The sequence below is a fragment of the Candida dubliniensis genome, chromosome 4, assembly GCF_000026945.1.
Source record: "Candida dubliniensis CD36 chromosome 4, complete sequence".
Classification (NCBI taxonomy): domain Eukaryota; kingdom Fungi; phylum Ascomycota; class Pichiomycetes; order Serinales; family Debaryomycetaceae; genus Candida; species Candida dubliniensis.
This window is the reverse complement of record NC_012863.1, coordinates 1255969-1273883: the sequence shown is the minus strand read 5'-3', so window position 1 is coordinate 1273883 and position 17915 is coordinate 1255969. Positions and strand designations below refer to the sequence as shown.

At 35.0% G+C, this 17915-nt stretch overlaps 4 protein-coding genes across 4 annotated transcripts; 2 read left to right on the top strand and 2 right to left on the bottom strand. All coding sequences in view use genetic code 12, as the record gives it.

Moving 5' to 3' along the window:
* Positions 1-164: 164 nt before the first annotated feature.
* CD36_45230 (conserved hypothetical protein) lies at positions 165-626 on the top strand (the record flags this gene model as incomplete). Its single annotated transcript, XM_002420122.1, has 1 exon — positions 165-626. One exon carries the CDS (start codon positions 165-167, stop codon positions 624-626), a length of 462 nt encoding a protein of 153 aa, XP_002420167.1.
* Positions 627-1093: 467 nt separating this feature from the next.
* CD36_45220 (conserved hypothetical protein) lies at positions 1094-4183 on the top strand (the record flags this gene model as incomplete). The annotated part of the gene is made up of 1 exon (XM_002420121.1): positions 1094-4183. The coding sequence occupies one exon, from the start codon at positions 1094-1096 to the stop codon at positions 4181-4183; it is 3090 nt and encodes a 1029-aa protein (XP_002420166.1).
* Positions 4184-4535: 352 nt separating this feature from the next.
* Positions 4536-7364, bottom strand: CD36_45210 (GTPase activating protein, putative; the record flags this gene model as incomplete). The annotated part of the gene is made up of 1 exon (XM_002420120.1): positions 4536-7364. The coding sequence occupies one exon, from the start codon at positions 7362-7364 to the stop codon at positions 4536-4538; it is 2829 nt and encodes a 942-aa protein (XP_002420165.1).
* Positions 7365-8433: 1069 nt separating this feature from the next.
* Positions 8434-16629, bottom strand: CD36_45200 (conserved hypothetical protein; the record flags this gene model as incomplete). The annotated part of the gene is made up of 1 exon (XM_002420119.1): positions 8434-16629. One exon carries the CDS (start codon positions 16627-16629, stop codon positions 8434-8436), a length of 8196 nt encoding a protein of 2731 aa, XP_002420164.1.
* Between the last annotated feature and the right edge of the window lie 1286 nt (positions 16630-17915).

The following is a 17915-nucleotide window of genomic DNA, read 5'->3' as shown; positions in this document are numbered from 1 at the left end:
GGATTGTTGACTGTTTGTATTTTCCAAATTTTTTTCTTTTCCAATTTTTTTTTTTTTCCTCTGGGTAGAGCTCTCAGTTTTTCCGTTTTCTGGCCCATTCTCTCATGTTGTGTGGATAACAAGTAAACATCTCCATTCATACGATTCGATATCAAGCACACATAATGTCTTTGCCAATCCCCGATTTGAGATTTGAACAATCGTTTATGAACCAGCTAAATAAGTATGCGGGTAATAAACAACCAGACCAGCAAAAGATACAACCATTGAGTAGTAAGAAATATAACCACATTGCGACTTTAACTGATGACGATTTGAAGTTGATGAATGAAGAGTTGGACGTTGAAGAAGAGGAAGAAATAGATCACTACAATGATAAGTTAGAACCAAAGCCACTAGCTCCCATAACTCCTTCGATAGTCATATACGCCTTAATAAAGGATCAAATACTCATGCCTTTATTACAAGGATTTTTATGGACAGGGGTACTACTTTGTGTACGTCCGCTTCTAAAATTGGTAGTTAGGAACGGCCAATACGCCGGACACTGGGTGTCAAACGTGTTGGGATTGAATAGATTGGCTACATCTCGCTCTTCATTGCATTCTAGAAGAAGTTACAGTTAGAATGTGTATTTCAGATTTTAATAAATAGCAACCCATTATGTCTCATTGCATTACTGTTTTCTATAAAAATTTAAAATGAAATCTGTCAGATTACAAACATGTAGAAACTAGGCAAATTAGCAACATAGATTCAGTTAGTTAGTTAGTTGGCTAAACGGTGGAGAGAAATAATTAAGAAGAAGATGAAATAGCATTCCGGGAGTCTTGGTAGTGTACAAACGACAAGAAAGCAAAGATATGTATTTCACAATTTCAATGAGCGCCGCAGCTACACAACAACGACAACAACAACAACTACAAAAACCTCGATTTCCTAATTAGCCGGATTAGATTTTCTTACTTCCCTTGGTTTTATTGATTACTACTTTTTTATTTTTTTTTTTTTTTTGTCTTTCTTTTAATATTGCTTCTTTTCTCTGAAGTTTTATGAACCATTGACATCACACCTGAATGTATAAATAGTCGAGATGTTTTCTAGGAGAAAGACAAGAAGTGTTAATGACACAGCCTATACTGGTGTTAGTCGAACTGCCCTGAACACTCATCAACCCAATTCTGGAGCTTTAGCTGCTGCTTTAACTATTGGCAATGCCATGAAACAACAACAGCAACAACCTTCACAATCAGCAAAAAAGAACACTTATATAACACGCTCCCAGTCATTTCAAGCTACACCTCCATCTACAAATTTATCTGAATCTGGTGGAAGTCTTTTGAAAAGAGGGTCAAGGTCAAGCATGCAATCTAAAGACAAGGCTGCACTTGCGCAGCCTCGAAGAAGGTTTTCAACGAATTCACGTAGCTCCTCTGCCTCAGCTGGCAGTTCATTCAATTCTCAAACTCAACAAACACATGTTTATGATATCGATGATAGTTTCAACGATTCGTATTTGGATGAAATCACAGAGGAAACAAACCAGACATATTTAACCAACCAAGCTAGGATGAATGATTTAAGATTACCAAAACACAACGCAGGTGCAACAAATTCGAATGTAATAACAAACACACCTGTAAAAATGGTTAAGAAATACATACCTACACCAACAGGTATTAAGATTATTGAAGTTCCAGAACTGCAGTTTCAGAAAGAAGTTGCTAGAAACAATTCCATGAGGTCAAACTCACTTTTATCTCGATCTGGTTCATTGAGAAATGTCTCTTTAACCAAGAAGAGTTACAATAACATCCCCAGAGCTACATCGTTAACAGGTGCTTCAAGACGTACTGGATCATCAAGCACTAAGAATGCAAATCGTTCGGTAAGCTCACCTTTGAAATCAATGCACGAAGAAGTGGTTTTGGAAGAAGCTTTGGGGAAAGGAGATGAATTAGAAGAACAACATTCAAAGTACCAAGCATTGGAAAAGGAAATAGAGGAAGAAAAGAGATTGGCAGCACAAATCGAAGCAAAACGCAAAGAATATGAGAGATTAAAGCTGGAAAGATTAAAGAACGAGGAGAGATTGAAAGAATTGGAGAAAGAGGTTAGCTTTTCGGATGAAGTCACCGAGGCCACTATATTGCATACTCCTGATACTGGCAATATTCCTCTCGATCAGGCATCTGGTACACATTTATCAGATGCGTTTGTGGACGTTCCACTGATTGATGAACAACCAACTGAAACTGTCGAGGAAGAAGAAGTTCCAATAACAAAAGTCCCACCAGTTGTGGATGAGTTAGATGAGAAAAAGTTAAAAGAAGAAAAAGACGAAGTCCCAATTACAACCGTTCCTCCTGTTGTTGATGAACTAGATGATAAACGTTTGAAAGAAGAGCTGAGTGCTATCGCTGTAGATAGTTCAGATAATAGTAAACCTTCAGAAACTGATAACACTGGTGTCACAATTGATAAATCAGAAGGTACGTTGTCAAACGGAAGAAGTCAGTCACTTTCTGAAGCTGCTGATAATTTGAAACACCAAATACTTGGTGCCCAACCCGAAAACTCAGTTTTAGTTTCTGTTTCAACTTCTCAAGTTCAGGAACAGTGTAGTGCTGATGGAAAAATTACTAAACCGTTTTTGTCTACTCTTGACGATGAAAAATCAACTGACGATTTTTATGAAGCTGGTCATTTAGGTTCATCTTTTGTTGAAAGGTCGTCCGTATCTGATGATGACAAAGATTCCAAGACTTTGGATCCAAATGTTGCAACAGAGCTTGGTGTGATCAACCAATATCAAAATCTACAGTCATCGGAATTGTTACAACAAGACAATACTTCTGCTATTACTATTGAAGAAATCGATGACTCCGATGAGGAACAAGAGCGAAGCAAATTAGCTAACCAGTTGCGTCCACAGTTTAACAATAAACCAGAAATCATTGAGCCAGCAGTTGCAGATGAAGAAGACATAGAAAAATTGAATCCAGAGCACGAGAATAGCAAAATAGAAAGTGAAGATACATTACTAGCACCAGGTGCTTCATCAAATGTTAGTTCTAAATCTTCACTTTTTTCAAACGATTCACAAAGGAAACCCATGAAGTCAGCATTAAAGAGTGCATCTTCATTTACTACGCCAACTCAACAACAGCACCAGCAACAGCAACCAGTGACCAAAGGGAATGCTGCCCAACAGGCGTACCTTTCTTTGACAACAGCAGAAAATACTCGTTTGAATTCAAAGTTGTCTAATTCAAATCTTAATAATAACCCTGATTTTGCATTAGCTAAAGCTGGAAGTGGTAGTGGTGGTGTTGGTAGTGCCAGCAGTGCATTTGGCAGTGCTTATCCACTGTTTGGTAACCCAGCAACAGCCAATAAACCAACCAAACGATTATCCCATCAAACATTGAGAAAACCTCCACCACAAACTCAAAGAGGTGGTGCCAGACCATATTCAATGCAACACATCGAAAAACAGTCTGGAATGAGCAATCGTTCGTTACGCCCTAATTCAGCGGTACAACCAATTCCATCTCACCCAGCATTACAACCTGGTTATCAGTCACCTTCTAAGTTGAAAGCTGAAGCTCTATATGCTAAGGCTCAAGCCAGACCACATTCTGAATTTAAACCGTCATTAGCAAAGAAGTCCTCATTTTCTCGAGAAGTAGAGTCTAATGGACACAACAACCATGGTGTCCCTCCTAGATCCCAAGGAAGAAGAATTGGTGATCGACCTGCTAGAACTACATTGAGAGACCCGGTTGCTCCAACAGCAACACAAAGTCACGGATCAAAACCATTCAATCCGGAAGCTACCGCAGCATCCAAACCAACCAAGTCTCAACAGCAAAAATCGCAGTCACAACCACAATCGCAATCGCTGAGTGTTCAACAGACTAAACCGGTGCAACAATATCAACTGTCAAAAACTTTCAAATCGAGGTTAGATGACTCTGATGATGATGAAGGTGGTGATTCGTTGCCAACTAGAAATTTTACTTCACGATTTAATGATTCTGATGAAGATATTTGGACTCCTCAATCGTCTGCTCCTCCTGTTGCCAGTTTAAGAAACGAACCAGAACCAAAGGATTCATCTCCTAAAAAGGAAAAGAAGTTTAAAAAATTGAGAAAATTATTTGGATCTTCGAAGAACTAATAATTTTGAGGTGATGATTTTTTGATGGGTGCCGTCGAATGGTTTCTGTTGGTTAAAACTAAGTGTTAACAAAGTAATATTTATCTTTTTCTTCTTTGTCTTTTCTTTTTGAGTATAGAATTCTCTGATTTATTATTAATAACAAATTGTTTTACAAAAAATAAAATACATCAATATGCACAAACATATATAGTATAATATAATAATAATAATAATAATGAAGTATACAATTAATAATGAAGTATTTAAGTATGGTATGTACGATTTGTATAAATTGATATCTAACAACTCCAACTCCAACTCTGGTTCCCCCCTTTTTTTAAAAAAATAAAACTACTAAAAAAAGCTACATTTATTGCTCAAACTCGATCAAATTCTCAGTATGGTTACCATTAACTCCATCCTTGTGTATATGGTTTCTAGCTTCCAGTTCTGCTCTATGAAATTTTTCAAGAGTATTAGCAGTTGCACTTTCATTCTTAATTGGATCAACAAGTGATTGTGCTTCAGCACCAAGTAACAAGTCTTTATCTTGTTCATCAATTGAAATCATACCAAAATCATCATCACGTTCATCATCTTCATCAGAAGGACCTGTTTTACTTGTACTCTTATTTGATTTAACCAGGGCACTACTTGAACCGCCAGGATTTGAAGCGCGTGAATCCATACGTAATCTAACTTTATTAGCAACTTTCCTTCCATCGGCTAACAATCCATCAAACATATCACGCAAATTACGCATTGGATTGAAACTTGAGTCTAATGGTCTATTGAGATGAGTCGCCTCTCTTAAGGTATGACTGAATAATAATTCATAAGTTTCATCAGCTAGTATAACCATTCTAAATGTTGGTAGATTCAAATATACTGGGGTATTGGGATTTAATGCAGCATTGTGAGAAAGTTTTTCATCAATTGCCAAATCCTTAATTAACAATTCTTGATCCTCTGGTTGAGCATACTCAAATGCACGTTGAATAAATGTGCTTGCAGCTCGTAAATACCGTTCAATTTGTTGCTGTTCGATTTTTTCACGATTGACTTCAACATGTTGTGGCAAATCAATGGTTAGTCCATCACCATTGGCAACTTGATTTTTGAATACTTCTTCTGCCACTTCATTTTCAACAGCCAATCTGGTGATTTCATCCAACAAATAACCTTCTTTCCATGGACTCGTTATGTACAATAAATCTTCGGATATTTGTAGAATCGCTTCACTGTTTAATTTCCCATTATGGTTGGTGTCGTACAATTCAAAGTAATTTGACATGGATGCCATTAAATCAGCGTCTACTAACGAATTTAATCCAACAACTAAATCTGAAAAAGTCAAGACACCTTGTTTCTCGCTATCCCAATTATTAAATAAACGACGCAAAAAATGCCTTTCATTAGTCTCGTCTTTGGCATCAACAAATTGTACCCAATCACAGATTTCGGACATAAATTTCAAAAACGCTTTAAAATCCATAAAGCTGGATCCAGATCCTTTCGTTATATTGGAAACTTCTACTTGGGAATAAAACCTGTCATACAATATATCTAAAGTATCTGGTGGAATATTGCTGGTTCGTGGCAAGTTTCTAATTTCCGTTCTTTTGACAAATGTTGAAATGTTTTGATAAATAGAATCCCGATGTTTATTACGATGAGTATTGATCATATCCTCGTTAACTGTGGAAAACTCTTTAAATGCAGTAACCAAGAGCTCTTGAAATTTAGTCACAGTTCTATATTTGTGGTTGGGGGAATTAGGATGAGCCGACTGGTCTAAAGTATGGAAATAATCTTTAATTATAGATATGAATGTACCATCATCTTCAGTTTGCAAAAGCTCTTCTCCATTTTGTTTTAAAATGGCCAATGCAACCTGAAATAACGTTTTCGGACCTTGCATGAAAAATATATCAAGAATTCTGAATGCAAAAACCAATGGCATTGAAGATAAGTATAATGATAAAAACCATGGTAAGGAAACAACCGACAATTGGATATCATTTTTAGTGATGTGTTCCCAAAGCATGGGCATGGTATTCTGAACCAATGATTCAAACACTTTTTGATCTAATAAAGTCCCATACATGGTTTTCGAATAATACCCAGGCACAATCCTGTCACACAATACATTCAATGCCCAAAATGCTTGTTCTTCAGACATATATATAAGTAATGCGGCCACAACTATATTCATGGCTTGACAATACCCGACATCAGGGTTTTTCCAAGAATAGGCCGTTAAGACTCTTCTTAACCTCTCAATACCCTCTGGTGATTGATACGCAGCATATTCTGGTAAGGATCTATTCAAATCTTTTTCGATCTCTTCAATGGCAAACGATTTCTTGTCTTTATTTTCTTCTAATAACTGAATATATTCTCCTTGATGCTCCATTCGTAAGTACATCGACCCACAAGTCAATTCCCATATTTCTCCTCTTAATCTATTTGGTAATCCTACTCGAATAAGTTTATAAAACAAAGGTTTTTTAACCAAAGACAAGTTTCGTCCATCAGTTTGAAATAAATCAAACCACATTTTCAATTTTGTTTTATCTTTAGATTCTTTAGGGTTACCAGGGAATTTAAAGACCAATCCTAATCCACCTGCTGGCATATGTTCCACTTTTTCACTTGACACTTTGTTCTTAGATAACAAATATTCCGAGTAGCAAGTTTGAATAAATGGTTGTAATTTCCCAACATTGGATAAATTCTTTTTCAAACTAATAGTCAAATTTTGAGCAAATCTTTCACTTTCAGATCTAATACCTACCAAATACAATGTTATTGTCAATTTACTATATGTAGTAATGCTTAGTGCAAACCCATAATCGGTTGATACCAATCTTTCGACTTTTTTAATTGTGGACAAATGTATAGTAAATGAGCAATTCTTCCTATCATAAGCATCTTTAAAAATTAAAAAATGTGGTGTCAAATATAGTCTTCCCTGTGGAAATGGTTCATTGTTATTTTTATAACTATCATGAGAATATGCTGAAGTGATGTTAATTTCGGCTGCTGATTCATAAATAACGACTTCTTTATCGGGTAAATTGTATTGTTGACAAAACAATTGATCTTTGGTCAACACCATGTGGTTTTTGTTGTTAGCAGATAGTACCTGATTCAAAGTATTGAGAGCTTTGTCTTTAAGTGAATCAAAAAATGCCATGATGATGAGGTTGGTGGTAGTAGTGGTGATTCAAATGATTGAATAATGTATACAAGGAATTGACAAAATCAAAGAACAATTATGACTGTTCTTGGCGAAGAGGAAAAAAAAAAATGACAGATGAAGTTATAAATCAATAGATAGGATACTATAATAATTAAAGATGTTAATGTCCAAAGAATGGATCCAATTTAAGATTTATTTTGTATGGTAGTTTTGGGTTTTTTTTTTTTTTTATTAGTTTTGTTTCGTTTGGTTTAAACTATTATTTTGGTTTGACTTCAATTTTGACCCCCTTTATAATATTTAACAAGTTCACACACACACACACAAAAAGCACCAAAAAAATATAAAGACTGAAGAATTTGTTTGACAATTATTGGTGGAAATTAAATGGGAATTATAAAGGGCAATAACATCCACTTGAATAGTTTGATAAACACAGTAACAGTAGTGGTAGGTGTGGTAAGAAACTGTTTGTAGTATGTAGAGTGGGGTGGTGATTAATTGTTGTAAATGTAATCAAAAAACAAAAATGCTTTGGACAACAAGAAAAAGATTAGAACCCTAATAATATGGAAATCCTCTAATTCTTTCAGATCAAATGATTTAAAAACTTTTTATTGATGATAAAATGATACTTGTAACAACTTCTTTTTTGATTTCAATTTCAATTTTGTATTATTTCTTCCACGTAATGAAGTCTTTTGTTCTAGTAGTTTTGTATGGGTAAAGGGACAATTTATTGGTTGTCCCTTTCACAAAATTTGTTTTGTTTTGTTTTGTTTTGTTTTGTTTTGAAATTTTTTGTTTCGGCTGATTTTTGTTTTCGTATTTTTTTTTTTTTGTTTGGTGTGGCCGGTCACTGCCGCTATGGACACGTAAAATGGTACTAAACCTTAAGGCGAGGCGACCAAAGTGACAACAAGAAAGAGAATAAGCCGCGTATTAAACTAAATACTAAACTCAAAACTAGTTTCACGGTTTACAATATCTCCACTCAAATTATAATACAGTACTTCGTTATTAATACATAAAATATACATAAATACCCGACTAAATAACCCAATTATTTGTCAACAGTAGCAGCTTCATCAGATCCATCAACATCATCCAAATACTTTTCAAAAGTAGAATTATTATTGCTAACACTTTGACGTGAAAGAACACGACCAATACTAGACATTCTTGAACTGGATTTATGACTGGTTTTCGGTTTCCGATGTAGTTCATGATCAACCGTGGAACTGTCTCGTTCTCGTCCATGTTGCTGTAAATCATCCAACGTCATGTATTTGGAATAATTTGATATCTGTTTCAAAGGTTCACTTGTTTTTGTCTTTTTCTTTGCTTTGAACTTGTTACCTAATATCTTACCACTATGTTGTAAAATGACCTTGATAATATCTTTTTTCAACCGATCTGTAAGTTCCTTTGCTGACCAGATTTTATTAACATATCTTAAAGTTGGTATATTTATAACCAAACGATGAACATCAAGTAAACGCAAAGTAATAGGTGCTGAGAAACTTATAATCATTTGAAAATTAGCAATCTCAATATCAATCAACGATTTGTATTTCAAAGATCGTGCTATTATAACATCTATCTCATCATCGTTTTCTTCATCTCGTTGCTTTTTATTTTGCAGCGGAACATGTGGTTGTGGTCGATTTAATTTGATACCACTACCAAACGATACTTCATCTGAACTTAAAGCCGAGCTATTGGAACTTCTGGTGACTCCAGAATTTAAAGATAACGACTGCTGTGGAGAACTAACTGCTGAATCAAATGAAGACTTCGGCAGTCTACTATTCCTCTTCGACATGAATCTCCTTAGTGGGTTTTTGCTAGACAAGACTGAATCGTTACTTGACAATTCAACATCACTAGTGCTATCTGACATACCGTTTTGTTGATTATCGACATATATGTCATCAAATTCATCATCCTCTTTCTCATCATCATCTTCGGTGTATGCATCTTTGGGGAACAAATAACTTTCAAGTTTTTTAGCTGTAGCATATTCCAACTCCAATTGCAACGGTTGGGTCTCTAACTTGGCATTTTTGATTATAGGAATTCCACCAACAGCATTTAACATTGTCCAAGACATCGTTATTATTGGCTTTTCTTTGTGGCAACTATCCAATTTTTTCTTTTCATCGCTAATATTTGGACCCAATAATTGAGGATACTTAGCCCCCTTTTGTAAATTAAATCCTTGAACCATGCCAATTTCAAGAATGTTGACAATAGACCCATCTCCAACTTCGTTTTTAATAAACCTAGTGCTAGCCAAAGCAAAATCAATGAATGGTTCTCTGTCATCGTCAAGCATATGCCAAATCACCTGATCTGCCAATACTTGAAGACATTTGCTAGTCAATTGTGAGGTTGCCTTGATTCTCGTTTGCAACGCGTTCATAATAAGTATCAATTCCAATTTCAGTCTTTCCACTTCCAATTCAAGAACATGCAAGTATTTCTTTTGTTCTTCATTTAAATCAGCACCTTTTTGATCAAAATTAAATAACAATTCTCGGTAATCACGTATGCCTTGTTGCAAGTTTTGTACACGAACATCCAATCCTTCAAAATCAGAAGTATCCGCCAAATCCATCAACCGTTGCAAACGACCGTTATAGTTGCTTTCTTTGTTATCATTGGAAAGAAGTAATCCTGTAATGACGTAATAAATACTCGAATACTGTGCCGATGTCGCATTGATGACATATTTTGTGAGGTACACAACAAGTTCGTTTCCTTGCTCCAATTTCTCTGAACTAATAAACAACTGATTGGGGGATTTTTGTATTATAGCTACGGTATTTTTCTCTGAAACCAAATACTCGTGTGCCCATGAACCATCATAGCATACTTCACATTCAAACCATGGTGGCCAATTATATTTGTCTGACATGTATCCATTTTTAGCAAATTTCAGTTTGGCGTTACTAACCACTTCATCTCTTTGTAAAACAAATAATTGCTCTTCTCTAAACAATACTCCTGTTCTTCTTTCTATTCTCGCTGTCATCTCATTATTTTCAGACAAAATATTTACTCTATCTTTCATATTAATATCCACTATCCGAAGCTCAAGATCCTTCGAACTGATCAAGACACAAGAATCAGGCGCTTTTTTACTAATCATTTGGATCTGTGGATGTATCAATTTAACAAGGTATTTATACTCAGGCGCTTCTCGCTCTGAATCCTTGACTTCATCTAAATCATCTTCAAAGCAATCAACAATATTGTCGGTTTGTTTGAAAGATTTTTGAAACACTCTTTCTCTTGGTTGCAGTATAGGTTCTATTTCCTTTGCACTTTCTTGCATCACTTTCTCAACTAAATCAACTGCATATTTGGTCATATAGTAAATATGACTTTTCCTCTCAGCTATTCGTTTCATGTAACTGATAAAATATTTAGAAATATTATCGTCCCATTTCAAAGTCAAATTATGTAAGATAAATCGGTTGTGAAATTCGGCAATTGAAACAAAAGCAGCTGCTTGCAGCATTTGATCTTGTGTTATGTGACTTGAATATGCCGATAACCCAGTACTAGATTTCAGTAAACAACTGGAACTATCATTATCGTCAGTAAGATTTTTGGCAGAAGACAGTGGCAAACCACCAAACTCGTCATCTGTGAAACCGTTATATGCCGCACGAACTACGTCAACTTTTTCTTTCAAAGTGCAAATTTCTTGTTCTGTCATTTTAATATCATACTGAAATTCAGGTCCATTTTGAAGTTTAAATCGACGCAATGCTTCTTCATTTCGAGCTAAATCATCCTCCAAAGTCTGAAGACGGTCTAATAAAATCCGGCTCTGCACTATAGCAGGCTTATCCAAATCCATAATGCAATCGTGAATTCGCTCACCACCAAATGGGAACGGACCGTCTTTTTGCAACGTAAATTCCCTATAATAACTAAATTTCGGTGTGGCAAAAAATGGCAATATTTTTGTTTTCGGGTACGGAGATAATGGCTCCCTAACTTCCAACTCAATAAAATCCTTGGGATCATACCACGAAAAGTCACCATCACTTATCTCCACATTTTCAAGCCATCTCAGGTATGATGAACCACGATAATCCAGAGATTGTGAGCCATCAGTTGACGAGTCCAGTGTATCAGCATTCAAATACGTCATCAATTTCCCAGTCACAGAAGTATCATTGAATAACGCATAAATAATTCTGGCGTCGGCATTTTCAATATTTACTTCCGCTTGATTCATTTTCAAATGTCTGATTTTTGTGGTTCGATTTAATTTCTTGTTTTCATGGATAACAAATTCCTTTCTTTGATGTAAATCAATTTCACAAACATCAAATCTTCCTTTCAAACCAGTAAACGCAACTCTGCTATTTTTCTTTGGTACGTCACTGGTAGAATGTCTGTATAAATGGGAAATAGTCACTGGATTAAAGATTAGTTGATACTTCATTGTAAACATGTGTGTGCCAAATTTTATCTTGGGTTTTTTGACTTGATCCATTTCAAATAATTTCCCTCTTTTGATAGGAGGTGGAGAGTAATGCAACATAGTATCCCACCAGTAGAAAAAGTGATGGAACGACAAAGGAGTAAAATAAGCAGTATTGTCTGTCTCCCCTGTCTTAGCTCGAGATATCACGGAAAGTGACATGTGGACATAGTCTGAACGATATCCCTCGTAAGAATCCGGATGAAATTCGTTAGCTGGATTGGTAACCATAACTTCATAGTGTGGTTTAAAGGTCGACACTCTTAACTCCTCGTCAGAGAATTTATGTGTTGGATATTTGTTTCTTTCGAAAAGCATGCCCAACACCCAACGCACTCTTTCTGATGACGACAACTTGATAACATATTTACTAAATTTCTTCGATTCCAAGTCAATATCAGGAACTGGATCATCGAAATCATCGTAGAATAAACTCCATACATTCTTCTCTTCAATTGAATAATTGGGAATGGCAAATATAAAATCATCACTTTCAAGAACCACCAAATCTTTACTATTAATAGTACCATCAATCACTAATTTAACATTATTCTTCCAACAAAATACAAATCCTGCATTCTTTCCAATAAGTTCATGAGGATTTCTCCCACTCTTCATATGAAGACATAATTCGTTAGCAATATTGAATTGATATTTACCATGAACAATCAATGGAATCTTATCCCACCATCCAATGGGACTATCATCAATCGCAGGCTTGGTAAAGTTATCAAACGCCATTGCCATTGCCGAAAAAGCAGGTTGATAAGACTTACACCAACTTATAGTGCAAGATCTATCAGTATTCAAGTCACAATGGAAATCAGCTGCAACTTTAACAGGCGTCAATGTTCTCGGTATATTGACAGAGTAGAAATTGTCAGCTTTACCATCATCAGGGACTGCAGGGGAAAATGGAACATATATATATCTCAATTCCTCCTTTCTGGTGAATAGTTTTTCATTAATGACCAAGTTGGTTTTAATATGAATCGTTGGTGATGAAGGTGCGTTACTTCGCGGGAATGAAGCTACTGGAAGTGGATAGTCTTTCAAAATCATATAAAATTTCCTGGCTTTAAGTTCAAGATACATTGGACACAAAATCGAGTAAGTTAATTTTGGTTGGTGTTTGGCGTAGTCATACAAAAATTTGTCAACATCACCTAATTTGAATTTATCCAAAGTTAAATCAACATCCCTTAATATTGCTCCTGTCAAAGGTTTGCCATGATCAAACTCAACAATATCATATTTTTCTTTCATAACTTCGTTAATATCATGGGAACCCCAAATGTTTTCAGCTCTCTCTTTCCATTTTCGAGATTTGGTCTCTTCAAAAACCTTAAATTTCCTGCACCAGGACTTGCTAAAATTTTCAAATAACCTTTCTCTAGCTTCTGCGATCCTTTCCTCTGCTTCTTCCATTGTGTATTTTGCATCTGCTGGTTCTATCTCACTCACTGGTGCTACTGACAGAATATTGGTCTTTGTCTGTTTCCTTTTATTCAAAAGTTTGTTCTTTATCAAGCCAGCTCCACTGGTAAATAAACATTCCGAGGATCCACTTTTGGAAGGGCTTTCTGGTCTAGTGATAGAATCGTCAGCAACACTTGAAGTCTTCTTGGAAGGTACGGGGGCAGGGCTATGTGTGGGAGCAGGAACATTTGACAACTTAATTTGGTCTTCAATATTGACTTCGGCACCATCTCGTATCTCCTGAGCTTTTTTTTCAAACGCTTTCCATTTCCTAATACGTTCCTTTTGCTCAATTTTCCCTAATTCAAAGATTAATGCTAATCTGTTCTCAAAAGGATCCGCGCGCAATTCCAATCCCAAGACTGCAGTTTTGATGTTGACCCGAGGGAAAACAATTGCTTTTTTCTGTGTTGGATATATGGTCCCAAATTCATCGATTCCCCAATTAAAGTATCTAAAATTTTGCAGCAATTGTTTTATGGCTTTAAAAAATGTTATGAAATTATCAATAACAGTATAAAACAAAAACCTGTTGGGGACACTAACTCTGATTGATCTGGTGCATATTCCAAAATATGCATCGTGGATCGACTTGGTGAAATCAATGCTAAATTTAGGTTCTTTAATAATTAGCAATCTGGCCCAGAGTTTAGTACTTGGATCAATAACGTATAATCGACAGTTTACTATATCTGCTGACTTTAAAACTAAAGCATTCTTCAAGCGTGCTCTGTCGATTTCAATCATAACATCTACTTTCCGGGGCAATCGAATAACCAAAGCTACAGAATCAAGATGAACGTCAATCTTCAACTTCTTTCTTGGCCCTCTAATAACTTTGATTTGATCCTTGGTGCAACTACTTTCCACAGTAGGCTTGAACCTTTCCAACATCGTCTTTGCATAGAAACAACACCAGACAAAGAACATATCTACTCGGCCATCAACCTCAGGTATTGACAAAGTTAATCTGTCTGGATCCTTTTCGTTCAGTTTCCCTCCATTGGAGACAAGAATATCGCGAACCGTTAACACGGTTTTAATTTTTTTAGTGTTAGACTCATCAATCTCAGAAGGAGTATCATCATTTAACGACATAGACTCTGCTGAGTTGATACTAGATAAATCACTGATTTCAGATTCACTGACTTGCACCTCAGTAACCTTATCAAAGTCTTCCATATATTCTGAGGCGTATTCACTCAATGTGAAGGCTTTCAAAAGGGATACACTGGCTTCAAAATGTTTTCTTGCAAGTTTGTAAGTGACAGAAAAATCAAAAATTTTCAAAGATATACCTCTTCTAAAGTCTTTCAAATCCACTTCTCTTCCTAATTTCTCATCATATAACTTATGACTAGGTAAACCCTCTTTACATACCATATCCATTACTATGCTAGAAATGTCGATTTTCACTGATGATATGAAAGACGGAAGAATCTCAAATAATTTTATAAACTCAGGATTGGTTGATACATCTGTTGCAAAAGAAGTTCCGGGTCTACTGTCCATATGTTCGCTTTGTTTCCATGGGCATACATTGTTACCATCCATTTTTTTCCATTCTTCAAATTTCTTGTTAAAATAAATTCGTTGACGATTCTTAAACAGTCGGACAATGTGAAATATAAGATCGTTTGCCGAAACTAGTTCAAGGGTCTTACTAGAAAGTTTAATTGACATGTTTCGTTGTGTCATATTGTATGAGGCTAAAAGATTGACTTTAGTAAAATGAAACTTGTTACCTGTACCTTCACATTTCACATTTTTCATTTTAATCAAAGTGTTCAAAGTGAACTTGTTTGATTTTTTGTCGAGATTTCTTGTGAAGACTTTTAAAATCAACTCCAGGAGTGCCACTGTGATAATTGAATTGGTTTTAGATAAACGGTTAAACTTCCCAATTTCAGTTTGACCAAACTCTGGTAAATGAAGATTAACCTTTGTGTCCACCACAACTAGCTTACTAAATACAGCCTTGAGTATTTTGGATGCAATTGACAATTTTGTAAGAAACTCTTCTTTCTTCTGGACCCCAGTAGCCTTTCGCATGGTATTCATTCTCCTTTTCATCATTTTATCTCGTAGTATATCCAAAAAAATATCTTGTTGATCATAATAGATGTCAAACACTGGATTTGTCAAAGTTAAATTGAAATCAAAATTGATTGTTTCTGATGGGTTCTTTTCATGGCGGAGTAACGACTGAGCTACTGTTAAAAATTGAATAGGACAAAGCTCGTAGCAGAATGTTGCTGAAGGCAATTCAAAGCATTTGGTATCTATGTGGTAAAACTTGAATGATGTGAGATACCATGTAAATTTGAGATTGGTCACGCCATTGTCTTTTTCGAGTTTTTCTAGTGTTAGCACGAAATTGGATAAGTTAGTTCTCATTGATTTATGAGATAGAGTCAAATCTTCTAATCTGATTTCAGTAGTTGAATAAACCAACATAAACTCTTTGATGAAATCTTTATATTTGGTAACATCAATTACTTTAGTGTCAGCCAAGTCGTCGTCAACATTGGTAACATCTTTTTTGGATTGAGACTTGACAAATAAATCTAATGGAACGTTTAATCTTCCAACAGACAATGAAGTTTTAAAATCTGACAAATAGATGGATACAGCATTTGATCTTGTTGTTCCACAAGAGGTAACGGTTTGGCAATTTATGTAGAACTCGATATTTCTGAGCAAATTCACTTTTTTCAGTCGATCCCTTTTGTCTTGGATAAGGCCATTAAATAGAATCACTGTCACTCGTGTACTGTTGTCTTTTTCAACATTGACATTCAATCTGGTATAGTCAAGAAATATAGAATGATCTTGAAGAATTTCTTGATGTGTTATAGTGCAACGGAACACATGGATATTAATTCTATTGGCCACTCTTGTCTTTAATAAATATTCATAAAGTGAATTCGGTATTTTAAAGTGTAATTTCTCTGCAAGGGAAACATTCTCGATAGCCTTGAGTTTCATTTTTGGTGCCGGTGATTCCGTTCCTGCCGTTTCTTTTATAATTACTCGAACATCAACAATTTCTAGATTAACAAGTTTAAATCCTGAATCCTTGTTTGATTCAAATATATTAAATCGTAAAGAAATTTTGCTGATATGTATGGTAGACTTTTTGGTAGTAATGGTAATACCTCTTAAAGAAAACAACCCCACATATTTAATTGATACATTGGGTATCAAATTTATCAAGAAAAGCACAATTAGATATATTGTGATACTGATTGTTAAGATCCAATAAATATTAAACATTGTATTTCTGAGTGGATGAGTTTTTGCGGTTGTATCAATTGTTGTATGAAAATGTTACAAATATGTATATATAAATGTGTGACAAAGGAAGAATAAATAAACATAAAAAAAAAAAAAAAAGACTGTTAATCCAACCCAATAGAAATCACAATTCAAATAGAAGGTTATTGATTGATTATAGGTTTTGATAGATTATAACATCAATAATTAAAAAAGAAAGAAAAAAGAAAGGGATTTGGTTGCTATAATTTGAAAATATTTTCTAACAAACCTCTTCAAGAGTAATAAACAGGGTTGTAAATATAATATTATTTTTTGCCGCTGCTTTAGTAATGTGATTGTGTGTGTGTGTGTGTGTGTCTATTGAACAATTTTTTTTTTTTTTTCATCCTTCTTCCTTCTTCCTGTAGTATCCGGTTAGAATCTGTATTGTGGTTTTTTCCTTCCTTTGTTCTTAGCCGGACAGAAAAGACTTCTTTAGAAGAGATAGAAGGTTGCGGGAATAAATAAATAAAAACGGAACTTGTTTCGGAATTAGTTGCGTCAAGTTAAATTTCCGGAAAAACCGTCACCTTACCACTGATTATTCTTATTGTTTGATTAAACTTATTAGCAGCTATACCCTTTCTTCTTCAAATACATATGTCAATATAGGCTTGCTACTTCATGGAAATGAACTGGGTGTATAGAACAACATGTATATATGGTCAAGGCGTTCACAATTGGGATGAGATTTTCTGGACGTCACGTGATGTTATAGTGGCCCTGCAACAACGAAGACTTTAGCCAAAGAAGACCAAATAACAAATTGCTCTCTTATGGTATATATAAGACAAAGAATGGATATTCGAGTATACAATTTATCATTATTACTGTATTTTGAAATTTCTGAAATTTTGTATTCTTTTGAGTTATTTGATGGAAATTAGAGTGAAAAAAATCACAATATTTGGCAGACCTGTATCAAACGTACACTTCTCCGTATACCAATATTCAAAGAGCTACGTTATGATTTAAATGCATCAGTTAAATCTTATGTTGTGTTGATAAACCATTAGAGTCTGTTTCTATTCCCAAATGCCCAGTTTAAGACCATTTCAAACGATTGCTTTCTTTGGGGCAATTGATCCAAATCTTTGGATTAATCAAACACAAAAGTATAATCTCTATATACTTTCGATTTAATTAATAATTTCCATTTGAGGAATACTAAGTTTCAACCAGTTGTTTGACAGTATTATATATACTCTAAATATAGTAAAATCAAAAGGCAAATCTAAACCTTT